The sequence below is a fragment of the Argopecten irradians genome, chromosome 7 (genome assembly GCF_041381155.1).
Source record: "Argopecten irradians isolate NY chromosome 7, Ai_NY, whole genome shotgun sequence".
Taxonomy (NCBI): domain Eukaryota; kingdom Metazoa; phylum Mollusca; class Bivalvia; order Pectinida; family Pectinidae; genus Argopecten; species Argopecten irradians.
In genome coordinates, this window is record NC_091140.1 from 15,982,109 (window position 1) to 15,996,964 (window position 14,856).

Below are 14,856 nucleotides of genomic sequence, written 5' to 3' on the forward strand. Positions count from 1 at the left end.
ACCGTGGTATGGTCAGTATATACACAGGTTTTACTGTATAATATAGCGATGTCTGACCCTTCACCATGAGTATGGTCATAATACACAGATTTTATTATATACTATAGCGGTGTCTAACCCTTCACCATTGGATGGTCATTATACTCAGGTTTTACTGTATACTATAGCGGTGTCTGAGTCTTCACCGTGGTATGGTCATTATACACGGGTTTTACTGTATACTATAGTGGTGTCTGATCCTTCACTGTAGGATGGTCATTATACTCAGGTTTTACTGTATACTATAGCGATGTCTGACCCTTCATCATGGGATGGTCATTATAATCAGGTTTTACTGTATAATATAGCGATGTCTGACCCTTCACCATGATATGGTCATAATACACAGATTTTACTGTATACTATAGCGATGTCTGATCCTTCATCATGGGATGGTCATTATACTCAGGTTTTACTGTATAATATAGCGATTTCTGACCCTTCACCATGAGATGGTCATAATACACAGATTTTACTGTATACTATAGCGATGTCTGACCCTTCACCATGGGATGGTCATTATACACAGGTTTTACTGTATACTATAGCGATGTCTGACCCTTCACCATGGGATGGTCATTATACTCAGGTTTTACTGTATACTATAGCGATGTCTGACCCTTCACCATGGGATGGTCATTATACTCAGGTTTTACTGTATACTATAGTGGTGTCTGATCAATCACCATGGGATGGTCATTATACTCAGGTTTTACTGTATACTAAAGTGGTGTCTGATCCTTTACTTTAGGATGGTCATTATACTCAGGTTTTACTGTATACTATAGTGGTGTCTGATCCTTCACTTTAGGATGGTCATTATACACAGGTTTTACTCTATACTATAGTGGTGTCTGATCAATCACCATGGGATGGTCATTATACTCAGGTTTTTACTGTATACTATAGTGGTGTCTGACCCTTCACCATGGGATGGTCATTATACACAGGTTTTACTGTATACAATAGCGGTGTCTGACCCTTCACCATGGGATGGTCATAACACACAGGTTTTACTGTATACTATAACAGTGTCTGACCCTTCACCATGGAATGGTCATTATACTCAGGTTTTACTATATACTATAGTGGTGTCTGATCCTTCACCATTGGATGGTCATTATACCCAGGTTTTACTGTATACTATAGCGATATTTGACCCTTCACCATGAGATGGTCATTATACTCACGTATTACTGCATACTATAGCGATGTTTGACCCTTCACCATGAGATGGTCATTATACACAGGTTTTACTATATACTATAGTGGTGTCTGACCCTTCACAATGAGATAGTCATTATACTCAGGTTTTACTGTATATTATAGCGATGTCTGATCCTTCACCATTGGATGGTCATTATACACAGGTTTTACTGTATAATAAAGTGGCGTCTTATCCTTCACCATGGGATGGTCATTATACTCAGGTTTTACTGTATACTATAGCGATGTCTGATCCTTCACCATTGGATGGTCATTATACCCAGGTTTTACTGTATACTATAGCGATGTCTGACCCTTCACCATGGGATGGTCATTATACACAGGTTTTACTGTATACTATAGCGATGTCTGACCCTTCACCATGAGATGGTCATTATACTCAGGTTTTACCGTATACTATAGTGGTGTCTGATCCTTCACCATGAGATGGTCATTATACTCAGGTTTTACTGTATACTATAGTGGTGTCTGACCCTTCACCATGAGATCATCATTATACTCAGGTTTTACTGTAAACTATAGCGGTGTCTGATCCTTCACCATTGGATGGTCATTATACTCAGGTTTTACTGTATATTATAGCGATGTCTGATCCTTCACCATTGGATGGTCATTATACCCAGGTTTTACTGTATACTATAGCGATGTCTGACCCTTCACCATGAGATGGTCATTATACTCAGGTTTTACTGTATACTATAGTGGTGTCTGACCCTTCACCATGAGATCGTCATTATACTCAGGTTTTACTGTAAACTATAGCGATGTCTGACCCTTCACCATGGGATGGTCATTATACTCAGGTTTTACTGTATAATATAGCGATGTCTGACCCTTCACCATGAGATGGTCATAATACACAGATTTTACTGTATACTATAGCGATGTCTGACCCTTCACCATGGGATGGTCATTATACACAGGTTTTACTCTATACTATAGCGATGTCTGACCCTTCACCATGGGATGGTCATTATACTCAGGTTTTACTGTATACTATAGTGGTGTCTGATCAATCACCATGGGATGGTCATTATACTCAGGTTTTACTGTATATTATAGTGGTGTCTGATCCTTCACTTTAGGATGGTCATTATACTCAGGTTTTACTGTATACTATAGTGGTGTCTGATCAATCACCATGGGATGGTCATTACACTCAGGTTTTACTGTATACTATAGTGGAGTCTGATCCTTCACTTTAGGATGGTCATTATACTCAGGTTTTACTGTATACTATAGTGGTGTCTGACCCTTCACCATGGGATGGTCATTATACACAGGTTTTACTGTATACAATAGCGGTGTCTGACCCTTCACCATGGGATGGTCATAATACACAGGTTTTACTGTATACTATAGTGGTGTCTGACCCTTCACCATGGAATGGTCATTATACTCAGGTTTTACTATATACTATAGTGGTGTCTGATCCTTCACCATTGGATGGTCATTATACCCAGGTTTTACTGTATACTATAGCGATATTTGACCCTTCACCATGAGATGGTCATTATACTCAGGTTTTACTGTATACTATAGCGATGTTTGACCCTTCACCATGAGATGGTCATTATACTCAGGTTTTACTGTATATTATAGCGATGTCTGATCCTTCACCATTGGATGGTCATTATACACAGGTTTTACTGTATAATAAAGTGGTGTCTTATCCTTCACCATGAGATGGTCATTATACTCAGGTTTTACTGTATACTATAGCGATGTCTGACCCTTCACCATGAGATGGTCATTATACTCAGGTTTTACTGTATACTATAGCGATGTCTGATCAATCACCATGAGATGGTCATTATACACAGGTTTTACTGTATACTATAGCGGTGTCTGATCAATCACCATGAGATGGTCATTATACACAGGTTTTACTGTATACTATAGCGGTGTCTGATCCTTCACCATTGGATGGTCATTATACTCAGGTTTTACTGTATACTATAGCGATGTCTGACCCTTCACCATGGGATGGTCATTATACTCAGGTTTTACTGTATACTATAGTGGTGTCTGATCAATCACCATGGGATGGTCATTATACTCAGGTTTTACTGTATACTAAAGTGGTGTCTGATCCTTCACTTTAGGATGGTCATTATACTCAGGTTTTACTGTATACTATAGTGGTGTCTGATCCTTCACTTTAGGATGGTCATTATACACAGGTTTTACTGTATACTATAGTGGTGTCTGATCAATCACCATGGGATGGTCATTATACTCAGGTTTTTACTGTATACTATAGTGGTGTCTGACCCTTCACCATGGGATGGTCATTATACACAGGTTTTACTGTATACAATAGCGGTTTCTGACCCTTCACCATGGGATGGTCATAACACACAGGTTTTACTGTATACTATAACAGTGTCTGACCCTTCACCATGGAATGGTCATTATACTCAGGTTTTCCTATATACTATAGTGGTGTCTGATCCTTCACCATTGGATGGTCATTATACCCAGGTTTTACTGTATATTATAGCGATATTTGACCCTTCACCATGAGATTGTCATTATACTCACGTATTACTGCATACTATAGCGATGTTTGACCTTCACCATGAGATGGTCATTATACACAGGTTTTACTGTATACTATAGTGGTGTCTGACCCTTCACAATGAGATAGTCATTATACTCAGGTTTTACTGTATATTATAGCGATGTCTGATCCTTCACCATTGGATGGTCATTATACACAGGTTTTACTGTATAATAAAGTGGCGTCTTATCCTTCACCATGGGATGGTCATTATACTCAGGTTTTACTGTATACTATAGCGATGTCTGATCCTTCACCATTGGATGGTCATTATACCCAGGTTTTACTGTATACTATAGCGATGTCTGACCCTTCACCATGGGATGGTCATTATACACAGGTTTTACTGTATACTATAGCGATGTCTGACCCTTCACCATGAGATGGTCATTATACTCAGGTTTTACCGTATACTATAGTGGTGTCTGATCCTTCACCATGAGATGGTCATTATACTCAGGTTTTACTGTATACTATAGTGGTGTCTGACCCTTCACCATGAGATCATCATTATACTCAGGTTTTACTGTAAACTATAGCGGTGTCTGATCCTTCACCATTGGATGGTCATTATACTCAGGTATTACTGTATATTATAGCGATGTCTGATCCTTCACCATTGGATGGTCATTATACCCAGGTTTTACTGTATACTATAGCGATGTCTGACCCTTCACCATGAGATGGTCGTTATACTCAGGTTTTACTGTATACTATAGTGGTGTCTGACCCTTCACCATGAGATCGTCATTATACTCAGGTTTTACTGTAAACTATAGCGATGTCTGACCCTTCACCATGGGATGGTCATTATACTCAGGTTTTACTGTATAATATAGCGATGTCTGACCCTTCACCATGAGATGGTCATAATACACAGATTTTACTGTATACTATAGCGATGTCTGACCCTTCACCATGGGATGGTCATTATACACAGGTTTTACTCTATACTATAGCGATGTCTGACCCTTCACCATGGGATGGTCATTATACTCAGGTTTTACTGTATACTATAGTGGTGTCTGATCAATCACCATGGGATGGTCATTATACTCAGGTTTTACTGTATACTATAGTGGTGTCTGATCCTTCACTTTAGGATGGTCATTATACTCAGGTTTTACTGTATACTATAGTGGTGTCTGATCAATCACCATGGGATGGTCATTACACTCAGGTTTTACTGTATACTATAGTGGAGTCTGATCCTTCACTTTAGGATGGTTATTACACAGGTTTTACTGTATACTATAGTGGTGTCTGACCCTTCACCATGGGATGGTCATTATACACAGGTTTTACTGTATACAATAGCGGTGTCTGACCCTTCACCATGGGATGGTCATAATACACAGGTTTTACTGTATACTATAGTGGTGTCTGACCCTTCACCATGGAATGGTCATTATACTCAGGTTTTACTATATACTATAGTGGTGTCTGATCCTTCACCATTGGATGGTCATTATACCCAGGTTTTACTGTATACTATAGCGATATTTGACCCTTCACCATGAGATGGTCATTATACTCAGGTTTTACTGTATACTATAGCGATGTTTGACCCTTCACCATGAGACGGTCATTATACTCAGGTTTTACTGTATACTATAGCGATGTTTGACCCTTCACCACGAGATGGTCATTATACTCAGGTTTTACTGTATATTATAGCGATGTCTGATCCTTCACCATTGGATGGTCATTATACACAGGTTTTACTGTATAATAAAGTGGTGTCTTATCCTTCACCATGAGATGGTCATTATACTCAAGTTTTACTGTATACTATAGCGATGTCTGACCTTTCACCATGAGATGGTGATTATACTCAGGTTTTACTGTATACTATAGCGATGTCTGATCAATCACCATGAGATGGTCATTATACACAGGTTTTACTGTATACTATAGCGGTGTCTGATCAATCACCATGAGATGGTCATTATACACAGGTTTTACTGTATACTATAGCGGTGTCTGATCCTTCACCATTGGATGGTCATTATACTCAGGTTTTACTGTATACTATAGCGATGTCTGATCCTTCCCCATTGGATGGTCATTATACCCAGGTTTTACTGTATACTATAGCGATGTCTGACCCTTTACCATGAGATGGTCACTATACTCAGGTTTTACTGTATACTTAAGTGGTGTCTGATCCTTCAACATGGGATGGTCATTATACTCATGTTTTACTGTATACTATAGCGATGTCTGATCCTTCAACATTGGATGGTCATTATACCCAGATTTTACTGTATACTATAGCGATGTCTGACCCTTCACCATGAGATGGTCATTATACACAGGTTTTACTGTATACTATAGTGGTGTCTGATCCTTCCCATTATATGGTCTTTATACACAGGTTTTACTGTATACTATAGTGGTGTCTGATCCTTCACCATGAGATGGTCATTATACACAGGTTTTACTGTATACTATAGTGGTGTCTGACCCTTCACCATGGGATGGTCATTATACACAGGTTTTACTGTATAATAAAGTGGCGTCTTATCCTTCACCATGGGATGGTCATTATACCCAGGTTTCACTGTATATTATAGTGATGTCTGACCCTTCACCATGATATGGTCATTATACTCAGGTTTTACTGTATACTATAGTGGTGTCTGATCCTTCACCATGAGATGGTCATTTTACTCAGGTTTTACTGTATACTATAGTGGTGTCTGACCCTTCACCATGAGATCGTCATTATACTCAGGTTTTACTGTATACTATAGTGGTGTCTGACCCTTCACCATGAGATCGTCATTATACTCAGGTTTTACTGTAAACTATAGCGGTGTCTGATCCTTCACCATTGGATGGTCATTATACTCAGGTTTTACTGTATATTATAGCGATGTCTGATCCTTCACCATTGGATGGTCATTTATACTCCAGTTTTTACTGTTATTACTATAGGCGATGTCCTGACCCTTCACCATGAGCATGGTCATTATACTCAGGTTTTACTGTATACTATAGTGGTATCTGACCCTTCACCATGGGATGGTGTTTATACACAGGTTTTACTGTATACAATAGCGGTGTCTGATCGTTCACCATGGGATGGTCATAATACACAGGTTTTACTGTATACTATAGTGGTGTCTGACCCTTCACCATGGAATGGTCATTATACTGAGGTTTTACTATATACTATAGCGATGTTTGACCCTTCACCATGAGATGGTCATTATACTCAGGTTTTACTGTATACTATAGCGATGTCTGATCAATCACCATGAGATGGTCATTATACACAGGTTTTACTGTATACTATAGCGATGTCTGACCCTTCACCATGAGATGGTCATTATACACAGGTTTTACTGTATACTATAGTGGTGTCTGATCCTTCCCATTAGATGGTCTTTATACATAGGTTTTACTGTATACTATAGTGGTGTCTGATCCTTCACCATTGGATGGTCATTATACCCAGGTTTTACTGTATACTATAGCGATGTCTGACCCTTTACCATGAGATGGTCATTATACTCAGGTTTTACTGTATACTTAAGTGGTATCTGACCCTTCACCATGAGATGGTCATTATACACAGGTTTTACTGTATACAATAGCGGTGTCTGACCCTTCACCATGGGATGGTCATAATACACAGGTTTTACTGTATACTATAGTGGTGTCTGACCCTTCACCATGGAATGGTCATTATACTCAGGTTTTACTATATACTATAGTGGTGTCTGATCCTTCACCATTGGATGGTCATTATACCCAGGTTTTACTGTATACTATAGCGATATTTGACCCTTCACCATGAGATGGTCATTATACTCAGGTTTTACTGTATACTATAGCGATGTTTGACCCTTCACCATGAGATGGTCATTATACTCAGGTTTTACTGTATACTATAGTGGTGTCTGATCCTTCACCACGAGATGGTCATTATACTCAAGTTTTACTGTATACTATAGCGATGTCTGACCCTTCACCATGAGATGGTCATTATACACAGGTTTTACTGTATACTATAGTGGTGTCTGATCCTTCCCATTAGATGGTCTTTATACACAGGTTTTACTGTATACTGTAGTGGTGTCTGACCCTTCACCATGAGATGGTCATTATACACAGGTTTTACTGTATACTATAGCGATGTCTGATCAATCACCATGAGATGGTCATTATACACAGGTTTTACTGTATACTATAGCGATGTCTGACCCTTCACCATGAGATGGTCATTATACACAGGTTTTACTGTATACTATAGTGGTGTCTGATCCTTCCCATTAGATGGTCTTTATACACAGGTTTTACTGTATACTATAGTGGTGTCTGACCCTTCACCATGAGATGGTCATTATACACAGGTTTTACTGTATACTATAGTGGTGTCTGACCCTTCACCATGGGATGGTCATTATACACAGGTTTTACTGTATAATAAAGTGGCGTCTTATCCTTCACCATGGGATGGTCATTATACCCAGGTTTCACTGTATATTATAGTGATGTCTGACCCTTCACCATGATATGGTCATTATACTCAGGTTTTACTGTATACTAAAGTGGTGTCTGATCCTTCACCATTGGATGGTCATTATACACAGGTTTTACTGTATACTATAGCGATGTCTGACCCTTCACCATGGGATGGTCATTATACTCAGGTTTTACTGTATACTATAGTGGTGTCTGATCAATCACCATGGGATGGTCATTATACTCAGGTTTTACTGTATACTATTGTGGAGTCTGATCCTTCACTTTAGGATGGTCATTATACTCAGGTTTTACTGTATACTATAGTGGTGTCTGACCCTTCACCATGGGATGGTCATTATACACAGGTTTTACTGTATACAATAGCGGTGTCTGACCCTTCACCATGGGATGGTCATAATACACAGGTTTTACTGTATACTATAGTGGTGTCTGACCCTTCACCATGGAATGGTCATTATACTCAGGTTTTACTATATACTATAGTGGTGTCTGATCCTTCACCATTGGATGGTCATTTATACCCAGGTTTTACTGTATACTATAGCGATATTTGACCCTTCACCATGAGATGGTCATTATACTCAGGTTTTACTGTATACTATAGCGATGTTTGACCCCTTCACCATGAGATGGTCATTATACTCAGGTTTTACTGTATACCATAGTGGTGTCTGATCCTTCACCACGAGATGGTCATTATACTCAAGTTTTACTGTATATTATAGCGATGTCTGATCCTTCACCATTGGATGGTTATTATACGAACAGGTTTTACTGTATTTAAATTAAAGTGGTGTCTTATCCTTCACCATGAGATGGTCATTATACTCAGGTTTTACTGTATACTATAGCGATGTCTGACCCTTCACCATGAGATGGTCATTATACTCAGGTTTTACTTGTGTATACTATAGCGATGTATGATCAATCACCATGAGATGGTCATTATACACAGGTTTTTACTGTATACTATAGCGGTGTCTGATCAATCACCATGAGATGGTCATTTATACACAGGTTTTACTGTATACTATAGCGGTGTCTGATCCTTCACCATTGGATGGTCATTATACTCAGGTTTTTACTGTATACTATAGCGATGTCTGATCCTTCACCATTGGATGGTCATTTACCCAGGTTTTACTGTATACTATAGCGATGTCTGACCCTTTACCATGAGATGGTCATTATACTGGTTTTATGTCATTATAAGTGGTGTCTGATTCTTCACATTGGGATGGTCATTATACAGGTTTCTACTGTATACTATAGCGATGTCTGACCCTTTACCATGAGATGTCATTATACTCATGTTTTACTGTATACAAAAGCGATGTCTGATCCTTCAACAGTGAATGGTCATGATAACCAAGTGTTCTTACTGATTCAATACTAAATCATGCGTTTTCTGACCCATTCTCCATGATATGGTTATTATACCTCAAGGTTTTGTTACTGTCTAATAGAGCAGAAGGTCCGGCCCCGGTAATCACTAGGAAGAGGGTCCATTTTACACAGGTTTGTACTGTATTTCTAATGGTGTCTGATCTCTTCCCAATAGATGGTATTTGTTAAACAATGGTTTTTTCTGTTTAATAGTTGTTGGAGACTGGAATCACTTTCGAACTTGAAGTTGGTCAATAGTACACACGGTATTTAGAACTGGATTACAATAGTGGGGGTGTCTGTCACACGGCACTGGGGTGGTCTTGTTTCATCTGGTGTGGTCAGGTAGTTTTATAAGGGGCGTAGTTGGCAGTCTAACATTTGGAGCCGTTTTTTTCGGGTTAGTTAGCTTATCACCTAGAGTGCATATTCTACGTTTGGGGTTCAAAAAATGGTCGGATTGGGGAGGACGTGGAAGAAGGCGTATACAGTGGTGGGTTTGGTTGGCAGGGAGGATTTTTGGTATGGGCCGGGTGGGGGTGGGGTGTGGGGGGAATGTGTGGCTGGGTGGGATGGGGGGAGTGTGGGGGATTCTAGGGGGGGACCGGGAACCGGGGGTTCTACGTAAGGGGGTTGGCGGTGGTGAAATGGTGATGGGAGCGGGGGAGGGGGGGGGGGGGGGGTGGGGGTTGGTGGTGTGGGGGTAAATCGGGGGTGGGGGGGGGGGATGGGTGGGGGTGGGGATGTAGCGTGGACTGGCGGTGGGGAGTGAGGGGGTTGGGGGGGGTGAGGGGGAGGGGATAGATGGTGGGGGGGGGGGGTGAGTGGTAATGTTGATCGTGGGCTGCAGGGGTGGAATTGGGGGTGGTCGGGTGGCGGGATGGACTGGATTGGGGGGGGTGGGGTGGGGTGGGGGCTTATGGGTGGGGGGGGGGGGGCCGAGGGGTGGAGGGTGGTGGTGGGGGGGGGGCGGGGTAAGGGGGGGGGTGGGGGTGGGGGGTGGGGGGGGGGATGGGGGGGAGGGGGACTTGTGTGGCGGATTGGGAGGGGGTTGGGTGATGGTTGGGGAGAGATGGAATGGTAGTTGTGGGGGGGCTGGTGGTGGGTTAGGGGGAGGGGGAGAGGGGGTAGTGGATGGGGGTGGGGGTGGGGGGGGGGGGGGGGGGGTGCGGCGTGTGGGTGTGGAGAGGGGTGTTGGGGGGATGGATGGGTTGCGGGGGTATAGGGGGGGGTTGCTGGGGAGGGTTGGGAGGGGGCAATAGGGAGATGATGTGGTGGCGGGTAATCGTCGGGGGTTGGGGGTGGTGCGGGGTGATGGGGTGGTCGGGGGGGGGTGAATGGAATAAGGGGGGAGCGGATAGAAGTAGGGGTGGGGGGAATGATGGTAGGGTGGCTGGGGGGAGTGGGCGGTGGGGCGGGGGGGGGTGGCTGGGTTGTGAGGGGGGAAGCGGGTGGGGGAGGTGGGGGGGGGTAAGGGAGGGGCTGGTATGGAACTGGGGAGGGGGGGGGGGGGTATAGGTGGTGGGTTAATAAACACAAACTACATGGGGTTGTTGGGGGAGTGTGGCTGGGGGGGGGGCGTTGGTGGTTTGAGTTGGGGGTGGAGGGAGCTATTAAAAGGTGTTTTATGTGGAATTGGTCGTGGGGGGGGGGAGAGGGGGGGTTGGGAGGGGGGGAGGGGGGGGGAGTGCTGATCATGTGTAGGGGGGATTGGGGTAGGGGGGCGGGTTGGTGGGGTGTTTTGGGGAGGTGGGGGAAGGGTTGGGGGTGGTAAGGGGGGGAGATGGGTGGGGGCGGGCGGAGTGGGGGGTGGGGAGGGGGGGGGCTGTGGAGGGACTGGGTTGGGGGGAATGGATGGGGTCGGGTGGTTCGGATGGGGGGGGGGTGGGGGGTGGGGTTGGTGGTTAGGGGGGCTGGCGGCTGGAGGAGGGGGGGGGGTGAGGAGTGGTGGGGTAGGACTATGTGGGTGGGGGTAGATTGCGTATGGCGGCGGAGCTGGGCGGTCTTGGGGGCGGTGGGGCGGTGCGGGGTGGGGATCTGTGTGGATGGGGGGTTGGTGTGGTGCGGAGACGGTGGCGGGGGGGGGGTGGGGTGGGGATGAATCGGGTGGAATGGGGAGGGGGGTGGGGGTGGGTGTGGAGTGGGTGGGGGTTAGGAAGGGGGTGATTAGGAGGACTGTGGGGTGGGTCTGGATGGGTGGAGGGGTGCGGGGGGGATAGAGGGTGAGGTCTGTCTTGGTTGGGGGGGGGTGGATGCGGGGGGTTGGGGGGAAGGGGGGGGGATGGAGGGTGGGGGGGGGGGTGGTGCGGTGGAGGGTGGGGGGGGGGGTAATGGGTCGACGGGGTTGGGTTAAGGATGGAACGGGTATGAGGGTGGACTGGGTGGTGGGGTGGCGGGGGGAGACGGGGGGTGAGGCTGGGGGGTGGATGAGTGAGTGCGGGGGGTTGGGGTGGGGGGTATTGAGGGGGGGGGGGTGGGGGCATGGGTGTGGGTGGTTGGGGGGTGGTATGTGGGGGGGGGTTATGGGGTGGAGGGTTGGGTGAGGCGTAATTTCTGTAGGATGGCGGGTGTATGGGGAAAGGGGTGGGGTATGGGGAGGTGGAGAAATGAGTCGCTGGCTGTTCGGGAAATGGGGGGGCCGAGTGTTGGGGGGGGGGGGTGGGGGGTTCGGGTGGTTTGGGCGTATGGGGGGGGGATGGGGGAGGGATTATTGGGGGTGGAGTTGGGGGTGGGTGTGGGGGTTGGGGGGTGGAGAGAGTGGGTGGCGGTGAGTGGGTGGCGGCGGGGAATTTGGGAATGGGGGGAAAATCGGGATGCGTGGGTGGGGGGGGGGGGTGCGAGGATGGAAGGACGGTGTGAGCGGTGGAGGTGGGCAATGGGGCGGGGGGAGGCGCTGCTCGCGCGGCTGGGGGCGGGGTGCAGGGTCGGTGTGTGGGGGGTGTGGGGAGGGGGGAGGATGGGGCGGGGGTGAGGGGGGTTAGCGGGTGGGGGGGTGGGTGGGGTGGAATAGCTTTGGTTGGGGTGGGGGTCGGGGTTTTTAATGTTGGGGCAGTTGGGGGGGGGCGTGGTGGTTGTTGGGGTGGGGGTTATGGGGAGAGGTGGGGGGTGGGGGATGGGGTTTTTGGGGGGTGTTGGGACTTGGGGTCGGGTGGGGAAGGGGGTGGATGGGCTCGGGGGGAGTGGTGTGGGCGGGTGGGGGGGGGTGGGGGAGGGGTAGTGGGGGGTGGTGTTGATGGTGGGATGGTGGGTTGATATTTTGTTGTCCGGGGAGGATATGGTTGGTGGGGGCGCATCAAATGGATGTTGGGGAGTAGTGCGGTGGGTGGGATCAGTGGTGGAGGGGGGGCGCGGGGAGGTAGGTTGGTGGGGGGAGGGGGGGGATGGCAGGGGTGTGGGTGGGGTTGGGGGGGGGGGGGCCGTGGGTGGTGTAAGGTAGGGTGGGGTCTTTGCCGAGATATTGGGGATGTGGGGGATTCCGGTGGGGGCGTACGGGGGGGGGGGGTGGGGAGGGGGGATGGGAGGTTGGCTGTGGGGAGGTGTGCTTGTGGGGTGTGGTGTATGGTTGGGGGGGGAACATGGGTGTGATGGGGGTGGGGGTGATGGGGAGGGGGGTGAGGAGGTTGGGGCCTGGTGGTGGGGGGGTGGGGTATTGTGGTGGAAGGGGATGGGGGGGAGTAGGGGTGGTGGTGTGGAGGGAGGATGGGAGGGGGGGGGACGGGGGGTGTGAGTTGGGGGGTGGAGGTGGGGGGGAAGGGGAGGAGGGGGGGGTTAGGGGGGGGTGGGAGGACTGGAATGGGGGTGAGGGGTCATATGGTGGGGGGGTTCGGTTTGGGTGGGTTGATGGGCTGGGGGAGGAGTATCAAAATAATTATGGGGTGGGGGTGGTGCGGGATGGGTAGGTCGGTTGTGTGTGATGGCAGTTGCGGGGGGGCGGGATGGGGTGAGGATGGATGGTGGGATGGACTGATGGGTTTGAATAAAATTCGGCTGCGGGCATGTGCGGGTGGCGGGGTGAGGAGTGATCTGGGTGAGGGGGTAGGTGGGGATAGCAAGGGGAGGGTGGGGGGCGAAGGGGGGGGAGTGGTGGTGGGGGCGGGGGGGCGGGGGTGAAAATGTCATAGGGGGGTGGAGGGGGGATAGGGGGGGGGGTGGGGGGGTTTTTGGGGGGATGCTATGGGGTGGTAGTGCTAGATAGGAGGGGAAGGGGCAAGGTTGTGGGCGGGCGGGGGGCTGGGGCGGGGGGTCCGGGGTGGGAGGTTGGGGGAGCGGGATGGTGTGGGGTGGGGAGGTGGGGGGGTGCGTGGGTCGGGGGGGGGTGGGTGGTGGTGGGTGGGGGGGTGTGGGACTTGGGGGGGAGGCTGCGGAGGGGGGGTGGGTTGGGGTTAGGAGAGGGGGGGGAGCGGTGGGGGTGGGGGGGAGTGGCGAGGGGGTGGGGGATGTGCGTGGGGGAGGGAGGGAGGGGTGTGTGGGTGGGTTGGGTGGTGGGGGTAGGGGGGGGGGTGTAGGGTGGTGGTGGGGTGGGGGGGTGAGGTGGTGGGAGTAGGGGGGGTGGGTGTGAGAGGAGGAGTAAGGTGTTTGGATGTGATATTATTTGTTTATTAATTTTTTTTTTTTTTGTTTTTGTTTTATTAATTTTATTTTTTTTTTTTATTTTTTATTTTTCTGTTTTTTGTTTTAAACTGTTTTTTATTTTATTTCAGTTGTTTTTTTTTCATGTTTTTCTTATTCTTTTATCATTTATTAATCCAATTTCCTTTTATTTTAATTTTTTTTTTATTTATTTTATTTTATATTTATTATTTTCTTTTAGTTTTTTTTACTTATTTTTATTTATTTTTTATTTTATTATTTTTTTTTTTCATTTTTTCTCATTTTTATCTACACAGGTTTTACTATTATTTATTCATTCCCCAATTAATTTTTTCTTTTATTATTTTTATTACACAGTTTACTGTTATTACTATAGCAATGTCTGACCCTTCACCATGAGATGGTCATTATACTCAGGTTTTACTGTTTACTACAGCGTTGTCTTACAATCCAAAATGATACAATGAAACCTAATCATCCTAGGACAATGATAACTGAAAATTTGTTGGAGTTATAACCCAATGTCATTCATTTAAACAAACTTGGTAGTCTTT

General features: G+C 46.5%; 1 protein-coding gene across 1 annotated transcript; it reads left to right on the top strand.

The window, feature by feature from the left end:
- The first annotated feature begins 10,631 nt into the window (after positions 1–10,631).
- On the top strand, positions 10,632–12,043 carry LOC138327044 (uncharacterized). The gene is made up of 2 exons (XM_069273035.1): positions 10,632–10,792; positions 11,980–12,043. The coding sequence occupies exons 1-2, from the start codon at positions 10,632–10,634 to the stop codon at positions 12,041–12,043; spliced, it is 225 nt and encodes a 74-aa protein (XP_069129136.1).
- The last annotated feature ends 2,813 nt before the right edge of the window (positions 12,044–14,856 follow it).